This window comes from Phaethon aethereus (assembly GCF_964289735.1).
Source record: "Phaethon aethereus genome assembly, chromosome: 2".
NCBI classification, from domain to species: domain Eukaryota; kingdom Metazoa; phylum Chordata; class Aves; order Phaethontiformes; family Phaethontidae; genus Phaethon; species Phaethon aethereus.
In genome coordinates, this window is record NC_138582.1 from 29,938,276 (window position 1) to 29,965,344 (window position 27,069).

At 37.1% G+C, this 27,069-nt stretch overlaps 1 protein-coding gene across 1 annotated transcript in view; it reads left to right on the forward strand.

Moving 5' to 3' along the window:
• The window catches only part of MMP16 (matrix metallopeptidase 16), a gene marked incomplete at both ends in the record, with an annotated part of 194,047 nt that overhangs the window by 114,138 nt on the left and 52,840 nt on the right, over nucleotides 1-27,069 (forward strand). Inside the window, 2 exons of the mRNA XM_082015426.1 lie at nucleotides 1,781-2,085; nucleotides 26,537-26,698. Coding sequence (XP_081871552.1) covers nucleotides 1,781-2,085; nucleotides 26,537-26,698 — 467 coding nt within the window. The remainder of the gene's footprint in view (nucleotides 1-1,780; nucleotides 2,086-26,536; nucleotides 26,699-27,069) is intronic.

Consider the following 27,069-nt stretch of genomic DNA (forward strand, 5'->3'; position numbering starts at 1 on the left):
AATTGGAGTGAGCTCAATAAAAATCACAGAAAATATTTAATAAACTGAAGAAAATGTCTTATAATAAGAGATTTAAAGAGTTCAAACTTTTTAATTTCAAAGAGACAACAAAAAGGTAATGACTTTGCAGTGCAGAAATGTCTTTTAACTATATCTTTTTAGGGCAAAATATGTTCTTAAAGCTCTTGAATGTGAAAGAGAAAGTCAGAACAAGAACCAATGTTACAAATCAGACAAATAAGAAAAAAGACACAAGTATGTAATGACTGGTTAAATCATCTTTTGAACAAAAGATCAAGGGAAGCAGTGGATTATCTACAGTATGCTATTTTCTAATCTTTCTTGATATCTATTTTGAACATTACATATTAGCTAAAAACAGATAATGCTTTGGTTAGACTAACATTATTGAACTCAATACAAGAATATTTTTGAGTGGAAGTCAAAATAGGTGACTATGTTTTCATCATGACCCTATGAACAAAATATTATATATGCATCAAATCTATAAAATTAGACTTGAAGGATTTATTCCATTTGTATAAACTTACAATGCCATATAATCAAGCACACTTAATGTACCAAACAAATCAATCATTCCAGGTTTATTCATAAAAATATTTTTGCTCTCCATTAACATGCCATGCTATGTTGTTCTGGTTTCAGCCAGGGTAGAGTTAATTTTTTTCATAGACGTTAACGTGAGGCTATGTAAACTTCCATAAATCTTACATGTACTCTGGAAGTATGTAATTTCTGAAATTTGTGCTGGACATTAATCAAGTACATGTCAAATGAACAAAGAGCATCTGATTGCAGCAGCTTCAGAACAGACATAAACCTAACAGAGTTTTTGCTGGCCATATGAATTGAGTAAAAATGATGGAAGAAACTGGGTAGGTCTGAAATTGGTTATTGCCATTATTTTCTTGAATTCAATAATAAAATAAATAATGAAGTTTTTCTTTTTAAAGATTAATCCACTATAATTTTACTAGTAACTGCGACTCTGAACTCAGATGTAATTCCGATGGCTTTTTGCCTTTCTTTTTTGTGTGTCATTTGAAGAAGTAGTGGAGACCGAAATTTCTGTTTAAATATATATTTCTGAATTAGCACATAATTGTCTTCTATAAAGTGATTTCTCTGATGAATTCTACAGTTTTATGTAAGATTTATAGAAGTAATCAGATCATAAATCTTAGCCTGTACTGAAATAAAAAGGTATTGTTTCTGATCAGGAATTATCAATCTAGTTAGTTACAAATGCAACAAGAAATGTTTTTACGGTTTTATGAATACTGGTTGGTGGTCACAGTATGGAGTTCTGCTATTGTTAATGGATTCACTAAGAAGTTAAAATTTCATATAATAGGAATCATTTTTCTTTTGATCAGAAATAACATTCTGTCCTGTAGCTGTGATGGATTCTAACTGTGGTCCAGGAGGTAAACAGTCAGTGGCTGATTAATCTTGTTATCCCACTGTTAAGAACTTTTTGTTTTTAATATATTTTTAATCTTCTAAAAATAAGATATTTGTACTGCTGAGAGTAACCTAGCTAACATATAACAAGTTCTAGCATAAAGGACTACACAGATTGGCACAATAATTTTGCACCAACTTGTTTAAAAATACTCTTCCTAAAGGATATAATGCCAGACTAGCACATTTTATTAAAAGCACAGTGCTTTTCATAATTAGGAGAAAATGGATGTAAGCAGTGTCACTTACCACTCTGTCAAATTTAATATATTTAATGTTTCTCTGTTTCTTTCAGCATAAAGAACGTCACTCCAAAAGTAGGTGATGCTGAAACTCGTAAAGCCATTCGCCGTGCCTTTGATGTGTGGCAGAATGTAACTCCTCTAACATTTGAAGAAGTTCCTTATGTTGAATTAGAAAATGGCAAGAGGGACGTGGATATTACAATCATTTTTGCATCAGGCTTTCATGGTGACAGTTCTCCCTTTGATGGGGAGGGAGGATTTTTGGCCCATGCATATTTCCCTGGGCCAGGAATTGGGGGAGACACTCATTTTGACTCAGATGAGCCATGGACTTTGGGAAATCCCAATCATGATGGTAAGAGAAGATTTAATTTTAAACAAAATAAATAAATGGCATGAATTTTCAGCTAACAGAACTATTTCCATGTTTTACTGTCCCTAAAGTCACATAGTTTTCTTTCCTAAGTTCACATGACTTTAGAAATATCTTCAGTTGATTTGTCTATTAGAATCTGAGACAGAAAAGTTTCTGTCTAAATGTAAGTTACAGTGTGAAAGCATGTTTCTCTTGAAAAACATTGAATTCTTGTTAGGAACCTTTGTTTTCATTTGAACATTGTACTGTTGAATGTTTACACAATTTACTTTCATTTTGAAATTGTTTGCCATATAGATCTTATTTGGGTTTAGGAAAATTGTGGAATGTTCTTTAGCAGTGTTATTAGAGAGGCTAAGAACAACAGACTACACACCATTACAGTGGATACCAATGTACATAGAACCTGTTCTTCTCCAGCTTTTCTTTATGGTGATGCAGTGGCAGCATTTAAAGTCAACTCTTAAAGATGCCATTCCAAGAACAGAGTTAGTGTTTCCAAATAACTTTTAAATGTATTTTGGAATTATTAATTCCAACAATAATTCCAATTTACTTAATTTGTACATTCCCCGTAGTCAAATAAGTGACTGCATAGTGCAGCTGACATCCCTAAAATTTACCAAGTCAAGATTAAAAATACTCTTTAAAGTTGCTCTTCACAGAAGTATCATCTGGCCCTTGCTGAGCTCCAAGTTCATGTGACTATGTTACTGCCACTATATGGCATCTGGACAGACTGGAGAGTTGGGCAGAGGGGAACCTCATGAAATTTAACAAGGACAAGTGTAGAGTTCTGCACCTGGGGAGGAACAACCCCATGCACCAGTACAGGTTTGGGGTTGACCTGCTGGAAAGCAGCTCCATGGAGAAGGACCTTGGAGTCCTGGTAGACAAGAAGTTATCCATGGGACAGCAATGTGCCCCGGTGGCCAAGAGGGCCAATGGTATCCTGGGGTGCATTAAGAAGAATGTGACCAGCAGGTTGAGAGAAGTTATCTTCCCCCTCCACTCTGTGCTGTTGAGGCCTCATCTGGAGTATTGTGTCCAGTTCTGGGTTCCCCAGTTCAAGAGAGACAGGGAACTTTTGGAGGGAGCTCAACAGAGGGCTACGAGGATGATTAAGGGACTGGAACATCTCTCATATGAGGAAAGGCTGAGAGACCTGGGGCTGTTTAGTCTGGAGAAGAGAAGGCTGAGAGGGGACCTTATCAATGTCTATAAATATCTGAAGGGTGGCTGTCAGGGCGGTGGAGCCAGTCTCTTTTCAGTAGTGCCCAGGGATAGGACCAGGGGCAATGGGCATAAACTGCAGCACAGGAAGTTCCACCTCAACATGATGAAAAGCTTCTTTACTATGAGGGTGACGGAGCACTGGAACAGGCTGCTCAGAGAGGTTGTGGAGTCTCTTTCTCTGGAGACCTTCAAAACCTGACTGGACGTGTTCCTGTGCAACCTGCCCTAGGTGATCCTACCTTGGCAGGGGGGTTGGACCAGATGATCTTCAGAGGTCCCTTCCAACCCCTACCATTCTGTGTTTCTGTGATTCTGTGATTCTGTGATATAGGAAACCTGTTTTAAAGCTAGCCTTTGCATCTCTTCAGAACAGTGTCAAAGAAGAGCTTTTGTGTAAACATATTCTGTGTTTGATGCTTGATGCTTTCACAAGTTTTGTTTCCAGGCAGCCTCAGTTGTCCTAGTAGATCTCTCTAAGCCATTTACATAGAGTTTGAGTCTCTTCAGCAAACGATGCACAAAAAAGCATGCACACATGCACCACGAGGATGTGTCTGGCATACGAAAAATGATAAAGACGACATAAAGTGCAGAACAGTTGTATTTCAATGTTACACTGAATTTGCGAACAATGAGAGGCTTTATCTAATTTGTTTCCTTTCTCTTTCTCACCTGAGATTTTCCAAGTAAAATTCAGAGCTTTTTGTAGCAGTATTTGCAGCCTGGATTTTGCAACAAAGCTTTAAGTTAATATTAAAGGACTATAAATACGGTATTGTGATTGTTGTGATGGTGCAATAGTTCTGCTGTGCCATGGTCAGTGAAGCAACTGCAGTGTACTGGATTGTGAAAGCCCTTACTAGCAGAATGAGTTCAAGAAGTTTATTTCTTGTGGACCAAGCCCTAGGTTCTTACTGGAGCAAAATCTGTGGTATTGCACTGCTCATATTTGCCCTCTTCACAAGTTTAGTTCAAAGAAACAACAGTGGGAATCTTATGTTTGTGCAGTTCAGCTACATAGTCTTACTGACTATGCTCTGTGAGGCTAAATTAAGATGTTTTTATGGGCCTCAGTGGGAGACCAACACTGCACATAACACTCTGTGGTTTTGAAGCTATTACTTCAAGCACTCAGGAAAATCTACAGGCATGTGTACATTGAAGTCAAGTTGTCAATTTAAAATATGATAACCCTTTCGGAACAGTTCCACATATGGATACTTTTAGTCTGCATGGAAGTGTGCAGACTTATGGCTATTTCATTGTCCTTTAACTTAAATAAATTACAGAGTGCTAAAGGGCACTCATGTCTTTATATGTCTTTTTTGTGGTTGAGTTCAATAGAGCAGTTTTCTAAAGCTATTTCTTATATTAATCAGTTTTCAGGTATTTTTAAGGAAAAAAATCAAATGAAAGTAAAATGATACTATCACTAAAAGTATAGAATCATAGAATCACAGAACAGTTTGGGTTGGAAGGGACCTTTTAAGGCCATCTAATCCAACCTCCCTCCAATCAGCAGGGACATCTTCAACTAGATCAGGTTGCTCAGAGCCCCGTCCAACCTGACCTTGAGTATTTTCTTTCCAGGGATAGGGCATCTACCACCTCTCTGGGCAACATATGCCAGTGTTTCACCACCCTCATTGTGACAAATTTCTTCCTTATAGCTAGTCTAAATCTGCCCTCTTTTAGTTTAAAACCATTGCCCCTTGTCCTATCGCAACAGGCCCTGCTAAAAAGTCTGTACCCATCTTTCTTATAAGCCCCCTTTAAGTACTGGAAGGCTGCAATAAGGCGTCCCCAGAGCCTTCTCTTCTCCAGGCTGAACAACCACTATTCTCTCAGCCGATCCTACTAGGAGAGGTGTCCCATCCCTCTGATCATTTTGGTGGCCTTCCTCCTGACCTGCTCCAACAGGTCCATGTTTTTCCTGTGCTGAGGTCCCCAGAGCTGGACACAGTACTCCAGGTGGGGTCTCACCAGAGTGGAATAGAGGGGTGGTCCCTCGACATGAAATACATAAAATATGATTGTATGTATTTTAGAACATTGAACTTTTATAATAAAAAAGTTTTGCTACCTATGTCATGAAAGTTTAGTACGTATCACTGGAAATTTATGCTGCAAATTTAATAACTTCTATACTTCGGTGTGCTCATGTATACTTTTTCTGAGGGAGACATATTTCTGTTAGAACAAGTCAAGGTAGAAAACCCAGGATATTTTATGACTGAAAAATTTGTGCAAATTTGTGCAAAATAACAAAATAAATATCTTCCCAACGCAAGTTTTCTGAAGAATTTTGTCAACTCCCAGTTTCATTGCTGAGAAGGTATGAACCATGGATCTTAGGTCATATATATTGTCTAGCGAAAAGCCTTATGTCATTGTAACTCTAGAGAGAGCAACGTATGTGCAGTTGATCTGAATATGCAGAGTGCCTATTTGGCTGATTGGTTACTTGCCGTTATCAGGTAGGCCAAGCTCTGCTGATGACCTTACTGCAGTAGCCTGTGTCTGGGAGTACTGAAAGAACGTCCAGATTTTTTTTTTTTTTTTTTTTTTTTTTTTTTTTTTTTTTTGTGTGACTGGAAAAAATTTCCGGGTAGAAAAAGCAGACAAGCATCCCATTTGGGATTGACAGGAAAAAAAGACTTACAGCTTTCTTAGGTTCCCTATCATCTTGAACTCAGTCTCAGAGCACTGAAAAGCAGAAGGTTGAAAAATATGATTTTAGCTATGAGCAATTTTTCCCAAGTAAGTGTCATTTTTTTTAAGGTTCATTGCTCAGATAGTCCAATAGTCATCTTCAGGTAGTGTTACTAGAAATCCAATTGAAGAGGAAAAAGATTTGATGGTTTATTTTTATTTTTAAGTTAACTCTCACCCCAAAGGGATGATTTTATCTGATCCTTATGCTATTACTCCAGAGTGATTTGAAAACATGGGCCAACTTGTTTATTTAGCAGCAAAACACTGGCACAGGTTGCCCAGAGAGGTGGTAGCTGCCCCATCCCTGGCAACATTCAAGGTCAGGTTGGACAAGGCTCTGAGCAACTTGTTCTATTTGAAGATGACCCTTCTCATTGCAGTGGGGTTGGCCTAGATGACCTTAAAATGTTCCTTCCAACCTAAACTATTCTATGATTCTATTCTTGAAAAGTATTAGCCTCATTCTCCAGCTTGTACTGTGCTAATGAGAATGGTTGGCATACTGTCTACCTCAGAAAAGACAGGCAACTTCTTGAAATGCTTTCATAAACTGTTGTCCTTTTTAAAATAGTTTTCATTCCAAATAAGGAATCATACAGAAATTCAGTATTCTGAGAATTGTTAATTCTTAAGGTAATTTATCCTGACAGGTTAATTGCAGTGTCTTCATACTTTAGGTCTGTGTTTTGGTGTTTGGTTTTGTTTTTTTTCCCTTATCATGTTTGCTTGATTTTCTTGTGTTTTGCTTGGTCTTAATAATGTTCTAGACTGCAGGACAGTTCCAATAGAAAAACATAATCTCCACAGTGCAGTGCTGCTTTCCTTTGTTCTCACTTCAGTGGTATGGTTTTGTGGATCACAGACCTATCTTATCAATCTTGTTCTGGAAGAGATCTGTGATTTGACTCCTCCCTCATTCTGAAGAATAAATAAGGGTCTTGTAGGAGTAAAGACTAATGGGCCTGTCACTCAGGAAAAAAACTCCTGTCATACAATTTAACACTTGCAGGCTCTCTAAAATAATGTAATTCTTTTATAATACCCTGTAAGCAGAGTACAGCTGGTACCTTCACTCCTGCTGAACTGTAGAGATCTTTTTTCCGAATTTCCTTCCATAGTGCTGCAGGCGATGCCAGAAGTATTGGCCAGAAAGAAGGACAAGAAACTTGTCATCACAGGGGAGCAATGGAAGCAAGGACAGAATTTCTTTTGATAAGGAAGGAGGGATATACTGGAGGATAAAAGGTGTTTGCTTTTTTTTGCAAGGTAGGGCAATGGTTACCTTCCAATACTTTGGACGAAGTGTGTGTATGCATTGGTCTGTAGCCTTCCTCCAGTCAGCTTTCATGTTCCATTTGTTCTTTTAGGACATCTTCTTCTCTAGTTCTGTGGAAAGTAGGCCTTTTCACCTATAGTAGACCCCATTTCCTTTTTGGTCTGCCTATCCAGGCTTCAATGTGAGATGAGAGTCTTAGTTTTGTGAATTATTTGGGACAGGATGGTTTCTTCATGTATCTTATGAGGTACCATGTGCTCCTAGGTTTTGGTAGTGTTTTGGTAACGCTTGGCAACTGTAGTAGAAGAAGAGAATGGAGAAAACAAATATTAAAGGTGAAACATTGTTCAGAAATAACAAATCAGAAAGGATAGGAATAATGCAGGAAAACATTTCACAATATGTACACTTAAAGGTGTAAACAGAGAAAAGAACTAACTGGAGATGAAAAACAAGTTACATAAGTACCTGTCTGAAAAATCAGCACTTATTAAGAAAAACTTTAAATCCTTATTTTCTTCTGAACTTAAGTGATGGAAAGAAAATGAAGTAGAGAAAAAAAGAAAAAGGAAGAACTCTTAATATACCAGTCTTGAGGCTAGGGAGAGATTTCATTGTTCCTATGACTCCAATCCATTTAGATGATATATATCACCTCATTTTTTGAAAGAAAAATTTATGGACAATGAATAATGTATCTAAATCCAGAAAAGGACAATGACTTCTTTCTAAGAGTGGCAATATTTTGGAGATATTGTATTCAAAATCCTCAACAAAAATATTTTTCAAAGTATTTTTTTCAATTACAATATTTCAAATCAATTTGATGAAATTCAGGTCACTGCCAGGGAGCTGGGAGGATAGGGACTGTCTCTGTAGCAAATTTTCTAGTGGCTAGCAGAAGAATCCTATCCTATACCCTGTCTTCCTGTACCAAAACTGAAAGTGGTGCTCTTACCAGCCTTAACAAGACTGTCCCATATATTATCTTAATCTGTCAATTACCGTATCTGCAGCATTGAAATTTTTTTATGCACTGCAATATAATTACAGAATCACAGAATCACAGAATCATTAAGGTTGGAAAAGACCTTTAAGATCGTCAAGTCCAACCATCAACCCAACACCACCGTGCCCACTAAACCATGTCCTGAAGTGCCATGTCCACACATTTTTTGAACATCCCCAGTGATGGTGACTCCACCACCTCCCTGGGCAGCCTGTTCCAAAGTTTGACCACTCTCTCAGTAAAGAAATTTTTCCTAATATCTAGTCTAAAACTCCCCTGGTGTAACTTGAGGCCATTTCCTCTTGTTCTATTGCTACTTACTTGGGAGAAGAGACCAACACCCACCTCCCCACAACCCCCTTTCAGGTAGTTGTAGAGAGCAATAAGGTCTCCCTTCAGCCTCCTCTTCTCCAGACTAAACAATCCCAGTTTCCGCAGCTGCTCCTCATAAGACTTGTGCTCCAGACCCCTCACCAGCTTCGTTGCCCTTCTCTGGACACGCTCCAGCAAATTAGAGGTTGAAGTGTCAGATTGTAGTAGAACAAGTAGTGTGCTAGATTTCTGGAAGATCTGCTTCATTATGTTAAGCCTCAGAGCCTACAGTGTCCTCCTCCCCTATCCTCCAAGTTACTGCAGCATGAGGGCCCATACACATTCACAAGGCCTTATACATAAGATGTTTTCCCTATCATAAGACTGGCAATTATTTGTTTCTACTTATATTCTCCATATTTTGTCCTAACTTTGAGCAACAGTCTTGTGAAAGCTGTTAATAGTATCTGCTGAGCATAGATGTTTGCTACTGGAAAAAATGGAAGGTGCATTTCTACAATGACACAATTAGGAATAGGACTTACCTTGCAACTCTGCCTTGTTAATAGCATAGAGTAATAAAATCCTAAAATAATTCAGTAGGCCAGTTTTCCTATGTATACTTCAGAAAATGCATATTAGAAAGAAGTCAAAGCATGTATTATATACAACACTCTGTAACTCTGTAAAATCTCAATAGGTTTTATTTCATTGCCTCATTCCTGTGCTGAAGGTCGCCTATGATCCATAACAGAACTTTGAGAAAGAGAAGGCAACATTTGATCTGAGAGCTGCTAAATGCAGTCTACAACAGTGGGGGCTACTTCTGAAGTGATAAAGTAGATATATGTCCTTTATTATAGGATCATTAGCTGCTGTATTTTGGAGGGGCAGTATTATTTGCTTGTTTGGACTTTTGTGTGTTTGGCTTGGGTTTTTCTGAGGAATCTCTTGTACAGTCTCAGAGACGACAAGAACTATTCCCAGTTTAGTTTGCAGTTTTCTCAGTAATTTAAAAGTAGGCAGTTTCAAAAGCTAAATGAGTCTCAGACCCTTCACCGTTTCTGAAGTAAGACCTAAGAGAGGGACAGATGAAGAGTCTGAAAACAGTCTTTTGAACAGTGACTTCAGAGAAAGCTGACTCATCTTTAGAAATCAGTGTATCTTGAATAGTTCTGTTGGCAAACCCCAATGGCTTTTTCCTGGATCAAGCTTATGTAACATTCTGATATTTCCTGGCAACCCAACCCATCAAAGCCAGGTTCCTTAACTAGTGACTATGCTCAGAAGTTTCATTTTGGCGGGTAATGGCAGGGAAAGGAAGAAAGGACTCTAATGAATTTTGCAGTTAATAGTCACTGCTACCTGCATGCTGAATGAACACAGACTATTCCTGTCAGTTGGGAATAATGACTGAGATGTAACTGTTCTTCTTCCTCACTATCACCTTACATATTTTTCCACCAATATCTTTTCCCTGGATTTATTGAATGATTTATTATAAACATGATTTCTATTAAATATAGGAAAGCTCTCAAATGGAATCCTAAAAATTATGGCAGAGAGAGCAGAAAGGAAGACATTCAGAGAAGGGGCCATAATGGATGAAATACATACACCATTCTCTAATAGAGAGCAAAATACATTACTAGTACGTATCATCACACATTCATACATCCAGCTTCTTAATTTATATATTTCCTTTCTTCACCTGAGGATGTATGAAAACATTTTTGCTATCTGCCAGAAGGTAAACATCTTTAACATAAGGCCTAAACTCTTGCCTCTATTTAAAAAATTGCATCGGTTTATCAACATTGATTTCACATTTGTCTGGCTACATGCACTTAACTTAGTTTAAACCTTGTTTAAAGCAGTTATTTTTTCTGGGAAATTACTGAATGCATCTAAGCCTATTTAAGGGAGTGTTAAAGCAGCTTGAATGAAGAGTGCACTACTTTTAACTAGATTAATTTAAGATTGACCTACTTACACAAGTGCAGCTTTTTAAAACAGAGCAAGATTTAGAAGGAGCTCTTGGGGAAAACAAGGATTTCTTGGGAGCTTAGATTTCAAGCACATTAGACATGATGCTTAATGTACCAACTACTGGCTCAAACCTGACCATACAACTGTGTCTTCCAGTAGCAGAAAATATTTGACAAATACTAAGTTTAATTTGTCCTTAGATAAACACAGTATATTAGTAATGGTAGTTTGATACTCTTATCTTCGTATTCATATCTGCAAGAGAAATAGAAATCAAAGTAAAATGCATGATTTTTTACCTCTGTAGCAAATTTACCAAGGCAGTCACTGTACCATACTGAAATTATGCAGAAACCAGTTCTTCCATCAAACTATATACAATACATAATAGCAAGTGAAACTCCATTACAGAAGTAATAGATTTTTTTCATGTACAGTTACATTTAAATCTAAGGAGAATATTACCACAGAGCGCTTATATTTACATGGAATATTTGTAACTTGTATAACACATGAAGCTGTGTTTTCAGGAAAACAAAATCAAAACTTTAAAAATTCAATAATTTTTTTTGTTAACTCTCCATCATTCAAAAAAACTATTCAAGTTTTGCAGGCAATCAAAAGAAAAAAACCAAGCCTGTCACTTTGTACCATGCTGTTTGTAGATTGCCAAGTAAAAGCTTCTTGGACCTAATGCAAATACAGTATCTAGTGTAATGTACTTGGACTCTAGTTAGTGCATAGATTCTGCTCTGGGCACTGTGTTGGCAGCCAAGAAAAAATTATGAAAATCCTGATCTCTGAACTACATAGATCAACTTGTAGTAAATTTATTTTGGCTGCTGGTGTGGTTGACACAGTGCAGGAGATATATGCTGCTGGAAATACGAACCAGTGGAGTTGAAAACTGTCTCCTAAGGGAGCTGTGTCTCAAACCATGATCATGTCATATACTATGGTTAGGTATAAAGAAAGGTGAGCATTTCAGATTAAAGGAAGCTCTGTATTACAATATTAGCATGACTTTAATTTCATAAAGTGTAGTGCTCTTAATTAATTAATTAATTAGATTTTTAATAAGCTCTTATCAGTATCAGATTCTATCTGTAACCAAGCAGTCTGACATTGCAGTTGTCACATGTTTATTTTCCAGTTCAGTACTAGGATAAATATGTAAAATATTAATATCTTCATTGAATTTGTCTTGTATTATACTTGTATATATACTTTTAAACACAGAATTGCCAACATGGGTTCAGATCAAAGGTTATCCTACAAAATATCCTATCTCCAGTTATGGTTATTAACAGATACATAGGGAAGAGAATAAGAGCAAGGCAAACATATGGCAACAAAACCCCTGCATATTCCCTCTTAGCTTCCAGCAATCTGTGGATCATTGAATTTCTGAGCCACAGGCCATATTTTTGTGTTTAATAGCCTTTGAGGGATTTCCTTTCATGAATTGGTGTAATCTCTTTTTGAACTCATGTAAGCATTTGGTATCCACAACATCCTGTGGCAATGTGTTCTACAGTTTAAACAGATGTGAAAAACTACGTGTTTCTGAATTTTGAACATGCCATAGACAAATTCACTTTAGGTAGACTGGTGCTCATATTGTGAAGAAGTAATTGCCTAATAATTTTATCTATGCCATTTATAGTTTTATGGACCTTTGTCATATCTTGTTTCCAGGATAACGAGACCTAGCCTGTTGAGTTACAGCTTTATATGTAGTAGTAAGGTTAAGGAAGCACAAATTCTATTTTAAGCTGAATCTATTCAGGCTCATGGATCCATTCAGGCTATGCTAAGGCACATCAAGGACAGGGATATGATTCAAGACAGCCAACATGGCTTCACCAAGGGCAAGTCCTTCCTGACCAACCTGGTTGCCTTCTATGATGGAGTGACTACACCAGTGGCCAAGGGAAGAACTATGGCTGTCATCTATCCGGATTTCTGTAACACCTTCGACAGAGTCCCCCACAACATCTTTCTCTCTAAATTGGAGAGATATGGATTAGATGGGTGGACTGCTGGGTGGATAAGGAATTGGTTGGATGGTCACATCCAGAAGGTAGTGGTCAAAGACTCAATGTCTAGATGGAGATTGGTGAGGATTGGTGTCCCTCAGGGGCCCATACTGGGATCCTTCATCAATGACATAGACAGTGCACCCTCAGCAAGTTTGCAGATGACACCAAGCTGAGTGGTGCAGGTCACATGCCTGAAGGACATGTGCCATCCAGAGGGACCTGGACAAGCTCAAGAAGTCGGCCTGTGTGAACCTCATGAGGTTCAACAAGGCCAAGTGCAGGGTCCTGCACCTGGGTCGGGGCAACCCCTAGTGTCAGTACAGGCTGGGGGATGAAGTGATTGAGAACAGCCCTGCTGAAAAGGACTTTGTTGTACTGGTAGACAAAAAGCCGGACCTGAGCTGGCAATGTGTGCTCGCAACCCAGAAGGCCACCCGTATCCTGGGCTGCATCAAAAGAGGTGTGACCAGCAGGTGAAGGGAGCTGATTCTGCCCCTCTATTCCACTCTGGTGAGACCCCACCTGGAGTACTGTGTCCAGCTCTGGGGACCTCAGCACAGGAAAGACATGGACCTGTTGGAGCAGGTCAGGAGGAAGGCCACCAAAATGATCAGAGGGATGGAGCACCTCTCCTAGTAGGACCGGCTGAGAGAATAGTGGTTGTTCAGCCTGGAGAAGAGAAGGCTCCGGGATGACCTTATTGCAGCCTTCCAGTACTTAAAGCAGGCCTTATAAGAAAGATGGGTACAGACTTTTTAGCAGGGCCTGTAGCAATAGGATGAGGGGTAAGGGCTTTAAAATAAAAGAGAGTAGATTTAGACTAGATATAAGGAAGCAATATTTCACAATAAGCGCGGTGAAACACTGGTACAGGTTGCCCAGAGAGGTGGTAGATGCCCCATCCTTGGAAACACTCAAGGTCAGGTTGGGTGGGGCTCTGAGCAACCTGATCTAGTTGAAGATGTCCCTGCTCATTGCAGGGGGTTTGGACTAGATGACCTTAAAGGTCCCTTCCAAACCAATTATTCTATGATTGTATGATACAATTTGAGTGCAAAATGAGAGAATTAACAATATTATAAAAGATGGCAAAACCCAACTATTACATATATAACACTGCACAATGATGAAGATTCCAGGATAACATTGAAAAGAACTTTGCGAGTTGAAGACAAATGGAGTAACGATTGATTCTTTTCATTTCACCATTCCCTCTGAAATCCAATTTAATTTAGGTGTCAACTAACACAGATAATACTTTCTACTGCTAAACCTCAAGGCTTCCAGTATTTAAAAAGCAAACTAGTCTTTCCCCATCAGTAAACGCATGTTGTCCTTCCTGATTAGAACTTAAAAGGGTAATCTGTCCTCTAACTTCCCAAACCTTCCATGGATTTTACTTGCTTGGTGTGCATATGCCCACCTGTTCCATATCCAGTCATCTCAAGATCTTACATAAAATAGTAACTCTGAAACATTTAGTGTCTGCTGCATAAAATGTGTACTTGAAAGTATTATCATAAGATGCAAAGCTGCACTTGAGGATAGAAAGATCCCTTTAAATTATTGAAGAGATGGAAAATTATTTAAAAATAAACCATAAATGTCCCTGGCTGGCTTGTGAGGAGTCAGTCGTTGAACACAGGACTATACAGATAGGAGAAGAAGAAATGTCTGCTAGATCCCATTTACTGACGAAGCCAGATGATGGAAAATATTATCTGTTGGCAAGATAATGACCTCATTTTATTGTTTTTGGTGAGATTTTTTGTTTTCATGGACCACCCTTTCAGCTTTGAAAAAAGCGCTTCATTTACATATCATTAAAAGGGAAATCTGTTAAATGCTGGCAATCAGTGAAAGCAGTCTTGTGGATGAATCCAGCCCCATGTCCTAGATGTGTGTTTAGCTGGCTGCTTTTAATACATCCCAGGGGATATCAGTGTGCAATATCACGTTCTCAGCTTCCTTCTTGGCCTAACATTGCCAAGTGCACTATTCTGCAAACTGAAGGAGAGGCTGAAGAATATGTCAAGAAAACGGACTTTGTGATAGTCTTAATTAAAACAATGGAAATGTAGACTGTTATGCACATCTTACATTGTGCTTTTTGTGTCTATAAAAGCAAGGTACTATTTACACTGTGACTTAATCACCAGAGATGGTCATGATGCAGGTTGTAAACCAAAAAATGCAGTATAACCTGAGCCACTAAATTGCATATTGCTTCCATCACGGTGTAGATAAACATAGATCATTGCAAGCCTGTGTGGAGTAGTTAGGGAAGTTGCAAACTCAGTTATCTATTCAAACTGCAACTGGAGATTATTTCCCACATACCAGGGCCAGTAGAACAAACAGCTTGCATTTGTCATCTGCCTCAGTTTGCGACCAGCTAGCCTATCTTACGGCTAATGAAAAGTGTTAAAACAAAGCTGGCTGACTTTGCATGGAAATAAATGAGGAAAGTTCACTTTGTTACATCAACTTTACTGCCAAAGAAACATCTAGCTGAAAGGCAGAATGGATCCTTGCAGACAATTTTGGCAACTCTTGCACACACATTCACAGAAAAAGAACTGCTTTTCTTTTTTTCCAAAATATCTTTGTCTCAAATAAGTGTTTATACAACAATGAAGATCAGTTTATCTTTCCAAACAGAATTCATTTGATCAGTCACTCATATTAGTATTTTAAGAGTACTGAGTTAATATGGGGAAATTTAGTTTAAAAATGTTTGTTAAAATTATTAGTAAGTTGAAACTAATGGTGTTGGGGTTCTTTTTGTGTTTGCTTTTTTCTTATTTTTCCCTGCAGTATGCTAAAAAAGAGCATTTGGAAGGCTTTTTTGTAAAAACAAACAGATGTATTTTGAATGAGTACATACATAAAATGTGGGCCAGCCCCTTTTTATGACCCCACAACACCTCACAGATGGTTACTGTGTGGGAATGACAATTACAAAAAAAAAGTAACACCTTCACACTCAACAAATAAATAAACCTAGCTCCTACCTTAACCTTTCTGCCTTAGAAAGAAGCGTAACAGATTTTAAGTTCGAGTCCTGAATCTGAGCGAGCTTCGTATACTTCTTGTACATGACAGAAAGTTATGGAGAAGGGGGAAAAAAAAGAAAGTGTTTAACATATTCCAGTGTTTGTTTTCCTTATCCCCTATGCATCTTTTTATAAGTTTACAAAAAGGCAATGTTCCTTTAAAATGCATGATATAAAAATAATACTAATAAAACTAATGCTAATAATAAGGAAACTACCTTAGGACCTTTGAGATTTCACACCAGAGACAAAATTTCAGGTTCTTGAAAGATTACTTGCCATGGAGAACTTGTGAAAAACCATACTATCAAACATGCTCGGTAAAAAAAAGAGAAAATCATCTCTATTATTGTAAATAAGTTGAAATTAGTTTACAACTAAAAAATTACCTAATGAATTAATGGCTTGAAATTATTTTTTTTTTTCTTTTCAGTCTTATCTGCTAATAAAAATAATTTAGGAAAGAGAAACTATCTATGATCCTCAAATTGTCCCTTTAAACAGAAAGTGGCATTTCTGTCATTTAAAGAAGGCACCAGCTTTAGCACTCCAACTCCCATGTGATCCAGAGATTTTCAAGTCTCTGTTTGCTGCTAGGACCACTTCATGGATTCTTTTTCACCAAGATAGCAGCTTTAGGACATCTGACTTTTCCCAAAGATGTTCTATAAGTTATTATTACTGCGCTGCCCTCTGCTTTCCCCTGTCTTTTCAGGGGGAAACAGAATCTGAGAAATCATGTTGCCAATTACGGTGGATGTTGCCATGGTTTCCTGAGAGAATGAGACAAGACTTTTACAGTAATTACATATTTATTTATTAGGCAGAAATTTAATGTTTTGCTCTTGCAAAAGTAGAAGAATGCAAGGTAACCCTAAAATATGAAGTAATACTATATATTAATTTTTTAAGAATAGTATATGACTAACTAATGAAAGATTTTCTACAATAATCTGTGTTCTCAAGCCTAGAGAATAATTTGTGCTTTACCCTGATAATTCTTCACTTCAAAATGCTCAAGCCATATGTTCTTGAGGCCAAAATGGTTTTAATCTGTATTTAGACTCCTCCCTAAGTGGCTTGGGTTTCAAAAAGTGCTGAGCAGCTAACACCAATACCTGAAAACATCTACAGCTAAAACATCAAGTTGTGGAAAAAAAATGAAAACAGAAAAATCAAAAAGAACCAGCTAAATTAAAAGAACAATATTGTATTGTACAAAATTGTTTTGGGTTTTTTTTTTTTTGTAGTGGACAGATTTAAGTCTTTAGTTCAAGTCAATGATGAATTCTTCCTGGTTTTGTACACATATCACTTAAGTCCTGCACTTTTAAAATTAATGTTTTGTCTCTGATTTAAATGAAAATACCTAAGTCAGAAGCCAGAAGACTTGAGGAGGTGGAATTAATCTGACCATATGTTGATGTTTATATCTGAGTTAATCTCATAGAGTCCCTTCAGAGTTAAAGGAGAGATATATTGCCTTCCTTGTCACATCCTGAAGTAGATGCCTAAAATAAACTAGATGAATCATGTCCTGAAATACCTGTTTCTCATCACTGGTTATGAAAGGTGCAGGTATAGACATTGGTGTTTACAGTTTTCTCTAGCTAGATGACTTCCACCAGTGATGTTGAATCACGTGTAATTTCAGATTAGAGGAGAACTGAAGTGATAAGTACTTTCAAATAACAGCACCGACTGAGGTCCAAAGAAATCTGTCTCAGCAGCAGAGGTGTCTTTTTTGGGGACAGTTCAGTAGTACACTCAGAAAAGGTAAATTCTGCTGTAGGCTCTCCCCGTCCCACTCGGTGTGGCAGGACAAACACTCTCCTCTTGGTCTAAATATGGTAATTCACAAATGGATTGCACCACTTAAATTTGAATGCACAGTCGGTAATATGGTAATGTGTGAACATACTTTTAGTTACCCTTGATGCGGTTTAGGAACTGATACAATGTAAGTACGAGGAAACGGGATTATCACCGGGTATTCAGGAAACTGAAGTTATGGCAGTGATGTAGGATTAATGTCGCTAGCTGTACTCCAGCTAGCAGTGCTAGTGTACTAGTACTCCAGCTAGCGCCTGTGCCAACCGCTGTCCCCCCGGGCTGGGGTCCTGTGAGCTCCTGACTCACAGAAGGGAAAGTGTGCCCGGACTGACCGCTGCCCTGGCTAGCGTTCACGTGTCCAAGCAATCCTGCGCTTTGGCAGGGCCAGCCAGCTCCTGCCTTCCTCTTCCTCCGTAAGCATCCTCTTGCGCAGACTTTCCTCTGCCGGCAAGCCCAGGAGGATGGCGTGGCTGCAAAACCATCTTGGCCTCTTCAGCACCCTTTGCTCTGCCCTCTGCAATCTTTCATGCTGGCGGCTGCCCCTCCACGGCGGGTGCTGAGGCATCTCCCCGCTGACCAGTGCCAAGAGTCGCTAGTGCTGAACACACAGTATTCTCTCAGTGCTGGAGAGGCTCACAGTGGTTCCTCTAGCCAGAGTGAAACAAACAGCTATATGGACATACCCACAAATAGTAGCAGATTATCCAATAGATCAGAGCATTTCATAGAGGTAAATTTTAACAAAGTAAAGCCAAAGTAGCAGATTTGTCACTTCCTCCATATATATGATCCCCGGTTTGAAGTTGTCTCAATTTAGAATATGGTACACACTCGGATCAGGTCTCCCTTTGAAGTCTGCAGACTTCTTAGAAAACCTAACTGCTTTTCAGATCAGAGAACTTTTAATGATTTTTTTTCGTCTCCTAATCACTTTGCCAATTAGGATTTAAAAGTCCCATTTCTTTTATCACCAGCCCAAAGGAAAAAAAACCAGCAACAATTCTATCTTGACATTTTTTTCTTAATAGGAATTAAACAAGCAAAATAACAGTGAAGGAAGAACTGTTTGTATAAAATTCCCAAATATATATACAACACTATGTAACTTTCTGTTTAAAAAATCTTAAAGTCATATGTACATGTTAAGTAGATAAATGATAGGGTAAGAATCATAACCTGGTTTTGATGGCTTTAATGTGAGTTAAGTTAGAGGATAATATAATTACTCTCAGTAGTTTAACTGGCACAGGGTAAAAATTTATCTCTGCATAGAGCCAACAGAATATTTAGACATAAAGTAAGTTCTATATACATTCTATTGTGGGGATTTCAGTGATATGTAAGACCCTTTAAGATTTCTGCCCCATGGCAAATTACATCTATTGTGAATATTGGCAGCATGCCTTTGAGCTTCCTCCTAGCAATTACAAATATTTCTTTATAGTAGGACAGACAGGACATTAGGGAAAATGAAGAAAAAAAAATCATCCGTTCAAAACAAAAGCAGCCACGGAGTTAACATGTCAGCATTTTAGCTGAGTGGCTTAGAGACAAAACCTACACTTGTTTTTGTCAAAGGCAAGGATTTGATTTTAATATGGATTCATGCACTATTAAGGTCCTTTTATGTTTATTCTCACCCAGACTGGCACTTACTCAGGAGTGGCAGAAATATGTCCATTTCCTTCTCATGAATGCCCCTCAGGAACAGGACTATGTTGAATAGCTGGGAATTATGTGATACATGTTTTTTTCATGCACACATCCAAATCTTCAATCCCAGCATGTGTTCATTCTCACAGCCTTCAGAAAGAAGTTTTAAATATTTCTCCAGCTTATTGTTCCCACAGCAACAACTAAAAACAGAAACAAAGAGAAGAAAGGAAAGAGTATAAATAGATAAGGCTGCTATAGTATTTGCAACATTTGTAATTGCATTGAGACTACTGGAAAAATAGCGTAAATATTATTTAACAACCTGGTCATTTGTAATGTTATGAGAATGATTATTGCATTTTCAACCATTTTTATTGGTGTGAACTTGCTGAGAGAAATTAATTTATTAAGATCTTTTCTAGTAAAATGCAAAATTCCATTACAATGTTAATTTAATTTATTTAAAATAATTATTATCTAAAGATGATCATGAAAACACAGAAAAATAAAACATTTCAGTCTGTTAGTCAATATGCTTTTATTACTAATAGAATAAAAATGTAATTCGAGGATAGTATACAAATTCAGTAGTGGACCTGAGTCATGAAGAATTAATCCCATGAGCTAGAGATTCAGTATAAGTGTAGTTTTTCTTAGTTTGTTAGGTTCACTGTGACAGCAAGGTTTCCTCAAAGCGTGATATGAAGCCATAAGCATTATATTTGCTGAAGGAACACATACCATCATATTTACACCTTTTTGGGAAGCAGCAAGCTCTGTGTCTTCGTTAGAAAGTGCCATCTTTATGTCCCATAGGTCCATCTCCAGCTGCTTCACTTCTCACTCTTTGGAGAAGCTGGTATTTATTCACTAGTCAGAATAGTTTGCAAAATTTTTCACTACTAGTCATTGAAACTGTGAGAAACGAAGTGTAAGTATCACTACATCCATGCTTTTTTGAAAGAAAATTAAGAATATTTTAAGTAACTAATTCCACCCATTTCAAGCAATTTACTAGAAAGTTGTAGAAAGTACTCGGTAATAAATCTAAGTAGTAAGGCAGAAATTCTTACCTTTTGCATGTCCTTGTTTTCTAAATTACAGGCTGGTCTGTATTATAAAAGAGTGTGGGCTCCTTTTAAATATGTTATTTATCAGGCTCCAGACTTCTTCTAAATTATGCCCACAATATGCAGAAACTGTAGAATACTGCCAGGAAGGGCATACATACCTCTAAACTCACATGTCCTTATCATAACTCATCAGTGATCACTGAGTAACCTGAAGACAATCTTACCCTGCAGGAATAGCCCCTTGTCAAATTTAAAGCAAGCAAGTTTAAATTTTGCACTAATCTGTTGATCTTTTGAAAATAAAATAGTTTTTAAAAAATACACACATGTGGGTGTAGGTATACTAACTTATACACAGCATATTAGTACGTCTCTGCTTCTACCTCCCCTTCTGTCTGCAAATATATATATGTATCAGTAAGTCAACTTGCAAAGTTTTAGTGTATATGTTAGTGTATGTAATAAGAGTGGAAGAAATATATTTTTATGTCATTCTCTTTTGTCACAATGGAAAAAAGGCTAAATATATATATGTTATTGAAATATAATCGTTCAAAATAGTGTGCACAAAATAGATACACTAAGTTCATACAGAAAATGGGTATATTATATATGATACATTTTTATTTCAAAACACAGTTTAGTTTTGCTCTTCATTTTTCAAAGATACTGCACGATCTCAGCTTCATCTTTTCGCAAAACTTTCTTTCCAAAATAACCACCAAGCTACCAGATTTCACTGCCAATGACAGAAGTTTGAGATAATGCCAAGGAACTGTATATGATTTCTTAGACTGGAAAATGTGGCACCTTTATTTGGGTAAGAGTATGCCCATGATTCATATTTGGGTCCATGTATACTCTCTGTATATCATATATATGCATATATGGTGCTTATGTAAGTGCATACATAATGTATATGCTCAATTCCTCTGTACTGCAATAAGGTCAGAGGGAGAAAGAATCTTCTTTTATCACTTACTGTTGAAATAGCACATTCAAAATTCTGTCCTGTCTGGAAAGAATAGTAATAACAAAGATATAAAACCTTTTTTTCTTTTTGTTTCTTCTTTTCTTTCTTTCTATATGCTATGTAACATAAAAATCTTACTCTAAAGTTTGCAGCATTTCAGCTGGTTGGGATTAGCAGCATTGGTTTGATGAGTCAATGGTACAAATGAACAGAATAATGAAAATGGCAATTCTAAGTACATCGGACACAAGTTCATGGGTAGCGTGTGTGTAATATCTTCTAATGAACTGTAAGACTGACTTTGAGGTACTGTCCTGCTCATAATAGGGCTGTAATAGAAGTCTGTTTTGTACAGATTTACATTTCAGATTTATATGGATTTAATCTGAAATCATCTCTCTGCATCACGTGAAAAATGAAGAGACAGTGTATGTCCATGTATAAAACTTTTCTGTAATTTTCCAGTTAATTTGTCATTTGAAATTCAGTGTCGAGATTTTTTGTTTTTCTCTGGATAGGAAAATCTTCAAAATTGAGGTCACATGACATTTAAATGATGGACAACTCTTGAGCTCACAATGTGTTGTAGCAGTTACTGTCACATGCCAAGGAGAAGAACCAAGTGACATGCCCTGAGGTGTAATTTAGTGCTGCATTAGAAAGATGGCCGAATGATGAATCAAAGTCTTGCTAAGGCATTAGGGTACCGCTTTTATAAATAAAGTTCACATACCATTTAAAACAGGAATTAATATCTTCATATCTAAGGTTTCTTAGTAGCTAGCTGTGGACAAACATACTAGCTTTGTTTATCTGTGGACATGAAAAATAGTGTATATACTAGCTACAGGGAAAGGCTTCCCCATACACCATGGTCTACAGTGCTGTCTGTTGAATATTTGATTTATTAATAGATATTTATATTCTCGAGTATGGGCAGTGATTGTAAAGTCAGGCAGATTTAGTGCCTAAAATAGTTTATAACCTCAGAGGAAAGTGTCAGTATGAAAATAATAATTTTGTCTTGGTTCTTCACACATAGTATCTTTTTTTTTTCTTGTGAAATCAAACTTGAGATAAAATGAGAAAAACAATCACAGTCTTTTTGAGCTTATACCCATTCTATTCCAAATCTCCATGCTAATGGGGAACATAAGACCAGAGATGTACGAGTTTTGGACTTGTGAAATATGTTTTCCAGTATTTTCCTACTACTCCATAGATAAATATAACAAGATATAACTGAGACTATCACAACGAATATTCACCATTGTATATCCTGCAGTGACAACTTTTAGTTTAAAAGTCATCATAGTCATACGCAGTTTAATGCTGTTACTTATGACTTGTTAAAGTTTTGCAATGGTGCTTCATTTTGCCAAGTGGAGTGAAATATATGTTTCTACTTGGGTAATGTATACTGAACTATAGAATAATTTGGGACCCTCTCCTTCAATGATGGGACTGAAAATCTTTAAAAGATTCTATCCAATGTCAGTATGATAACAAAGCTAACCTGAGCTGGTGTCAATGTTCACTTGCCTTTACACTTCTTTATCTTACTCTGACCACTGGCCAAGGAACTGAAGTTGGCTTACTATCAACCTTGCAGTCACAAGGACACTTCTGTGCAGCCTGGAAAGAAAGACTGAGCACTCAGGGTAATCCTTCTGCACTCGCAGTAGCTACTTACAGTAACAGTGAGATGCTCAAGGCAAGTCTGCCCTTAAAAGCAGAGGGATTGAGTAATTGTTGCCTAATTGGAGGGATCTAATTATATGCAAAGGAAAAGGCATGGAAACTAAACCAGTAGTAAGTCCTACCTGCGTTCATCTCAGACAACACATCTTGAACTGGTTTAAACCTCAGTTTCAACTGCATTAAGTTATTTGGGTCAGTTTAAATTCAGGATGCCCTGGAGACAGTCATGACTCTTGATGGAAATAGTTATGAATAATGGGGCTATTTAAGTATAAGTAAAAAATATGTTCCCTGTTAAATCACTGTCACCCCAGGCAAGAACATTATTCTCCCAGCTCTTTCCTGTGACCTTCTCCCTTCCCCCGCCATCCATTTGCTGCAAGGGCTGCTCTGTCTTTACCACATTTAATAGCTCCCCTGATGGCTACAAGTTGTATTGCAGGAGGTGGAAATTACTTTTCATAGTCCTTTTGCCTTCTTACGTTTTGGACTTAGACTTTGACTAAGTCCAGAGTGTCAGTCTGATGCTGAATATCGTGTGTATATATATATATATTCAATCCTATCCAAAAGACAAAGGGAGAAAGACATACTAAGAAACAGCCACCCCCTGCATAATATCTGTTCTCTGACTTAGTCCCACTGTCGTTTAGAAGTACTACTTTGGAAGTACTCTGCCGTATGCTTATTATCTGTGATCGCAGAAGGAAGATATGCCAGTAGATGACAGTGTGTTTTATTTATTTCCCTGTTACTATGTAATTCACACCCCTCCAAAGCTGACATAGAACAAAATATGGAAATTTCTGGAGATCTTAATGGCGAGTCAGTGAGGACTGATAACCAAAGGATGTAGTGATTCTTCATGCATTGTGTAACTGGCACAAATAGAGAGAAGCAGTAGATTCTTCCAAGACTATTGATTAACTGTGGTTTCTTGACATTTTAGAATTTGTAACAAGTTCACTTCCCAGACCTCCTACCTCAAACAGTAGAGGTTCAATGCCACACGTAAAACACTCTTTGTTCTACGGATACTGACCAGCCTAATAGTAGTGGTAGAATCAAATACTACTAATGTAAAATTATTTAAAAGTTGTTCAGTAAATGACATGGCAAATTTATTAGTACAATTATTAATATAGGACCTAGATTGGTTAATACTGATGTAGAAAGCACAGATCTAGGAGGCAAATTTGCCTTTCACAAGCTCTGAAAAGCAAAAGTAGGATGCAACTTAAATATATACTTAAGATGCATCTTAAATATATGAGTTAATGCCAGACAAAGAAATATTTCATTCTAATAAACCTGGGTTAGAACTCTAACTTTCATAAAGCACAAAAAAGAATTGAAAAAGAATGTGAGACATGTCACAGTACAGTAGTTATAGTACAGTGACATCTTCTTCCTTCATCTTTCCAACGCAAATGCAGAATGAAAATACAGAGTTGCTCCTGTGCATCACTTCCAATGCTGAGGTTAGTTACAGAAGCTGTGGATTATTCATATGGGATAATGTCAAAATCAGCTTTTTCTGCATATAGAAGGGCAGATTCAGATATCAAAAGCATTCGTCACTGGGACAGTCAAGCTTATCAAACCTGTTACAACAGCACTTTGACAATCTGCTTTACTATAAAAAGAACTGCATCCAAGAAAAAAATATTGCCATGAAAATATTTTGTCTGGAAACCACATAATTATAAATAATAGGATAAAGACTTCTCATTTCTGAAAGAACATTATGTCACATTAATTTTTGAAAGACATGATTTTTCTGCACAGTTATGCTGAATAAAAGAGCAAGAGCATTTAGTTTCGTATTTCCGAATTAAGAATCAGAAAAACATGAAAAGACTCTGTCAGCTAAGCACATAGTTTTAGTTGTGACTGTTTCCATGCCTTCAACCAAACATTTATTTTACAAACATCAGCATGGCTCCATCATCATGAAGACATCTACTGCCAAGTGTTTCCCCTTTCATATATACTTGGGAGAAATTTTATTTCTTTGTGTCAACAAGAGGAAATACTAAAAAAAATTAGTAATGCTATTGTCCTCAAAGTTCCGTAACTATATAGATACTTTTTTTTTTCTAAATTTGACTTTTTAATATTATTAATATTAAAACAGTAATAATAAAACAGAAAATACAATAGAATAATACAAAATAAAACATAAATAATAACAGTATTAATATTAAAACAATATTAGAATTCCAGATAAAGTGCCAGCAGTGGAAAATAACTGAAGAATTTACAGAATATGAGATAAGAATTAATATGTTGAACATTTTCTTGTTCCAGTATACAACTGTCTATTAGGCCACAGTATAGGCCTTTAGTTATTTATACTGCTCTTTCAACAAGAAACTACCTACTGTAGGTGGCACCTGTTTCACTTGAGTCCAGCCATCTAAAAGTTAGATGTTCAGCATAAGACGCTGATCTAGAACATTTCTCAATGTGACAGGAACACACTTCTGTAGGATGATTCTTCCCATCCCTAGGTAGTGAAAATGAGCAATATCCTGGATGTGACCCTCTCCAAGTGACTAGAATCTTTCTTCTGATGTAAAACATTTTTCCAAATTCTCATTATATGACAGGTTGACTACAGACAGAATCTGTAAAAAAGACTCATAGAAAGGTATGCTGAACTAAGTTTTAGATGAATAAAAATAGACAAAATTAATACCACAGAAGTCCAGCTCTGAAATTTTTATAGAAATAATCCCATTGGCTTTGATTTTTGTTTGCCTCACAGAGTGCCATAATTCTACTGCCAAAACTTCTAGTTGTGTCTAATACCCTGTAATAAAAAGTGAAAAGATGATTATTAGAAGCAAATAACAAAAAAGTTATATCAGTTTATAGAGTGCGTTATTTTATTTTTTAGACCTACTAAAATCAAAAAGTTCCAATACTTAAGTAAGCAACTACATTTATAAGGGAATTATACAATGAAATACATAATGGCATCCCATCTGGAGAAAGATAGCGCAAGACCCATATTTTCCTCATTAGGATTTCAGTTATGGTGATTCAGAAATGGACGACATCTACAAAAAATCATCAGAGGTCTGATTACAAGCGCTTGGATGAATAAGTTCCTTATGGGGTTTGTCCTAATTAGGAAGTCCTTGGTTTGTGAAGTTTACCACACAGAGCAAGGATATTTTCCTACATCTTGATGCAAGAATTTTTAGTCAGGTTCACTGCAACATCAGCTTCAAGTCAGAAATTGCACACAAGCCTAGACATGAGTTATGACACTTAAACCCTACACTAACCATGTGCATCAGTTAAAAAAGATTACGCTTATGGTATCTGTAAGGGTATCATATGTTATATGTAAAAGTAATGGTTTCCTCGTTCAAAAAAAGGGAAAGATGCCTTTGCTACCACATTATCCTTATGATTCATTATTAAGCATTACCTTGTAAAATTCAAATTCAGTGAAAATGTCTTTCAAGTGCAGAGTCCCCTACTTGTGTTATTTCTGTTAGTATGCTTATGGCTTCAAAGGTCTTTTTTCCCTTTCTTCTCTTCACAGGAAATGATCTTTTTCTAGTTGCAGTGCATGAACTGGGACATGCTCTGGGCTTGGAGCACTCTAATGATCCCACTGCAATCATGGCTCCATTTTACCAGTATATGGAAACTGACAACTTCAAACTACCTAATGATGATTTACAGGGCATCCAGAAGATATATGGTAAGTCATAGTTTGATTAAGCAACACAGGTTTTTTGCTTGAGAATACGTTTGAGGTCCTCCTGTCCATACCACCTCTCCAAAAGAGTTTGTTAGTGTAGACTGCCAGTTGTTATGCCAGAGGCCTTCTTGTGAGTAGGTCAAAGATTTTGATGAAGCTCTTTTACTTTGTTTCTCACTGTTCACAACTTGCATTCAAATTTGCACTCAGCTGGAATAGTAATTTTAAATGTTTTAAAAAGCCATAAAGAAAATGTCTGCAAAAGGAACCCAGACTATGAAAATATTTAAAAATGCAGGCCTTTAAGCATAATGAGCTTATTTCCACAGTAGTCAGAGTTTGTGTAACTGGATAAATTGATTTCTTCTCAA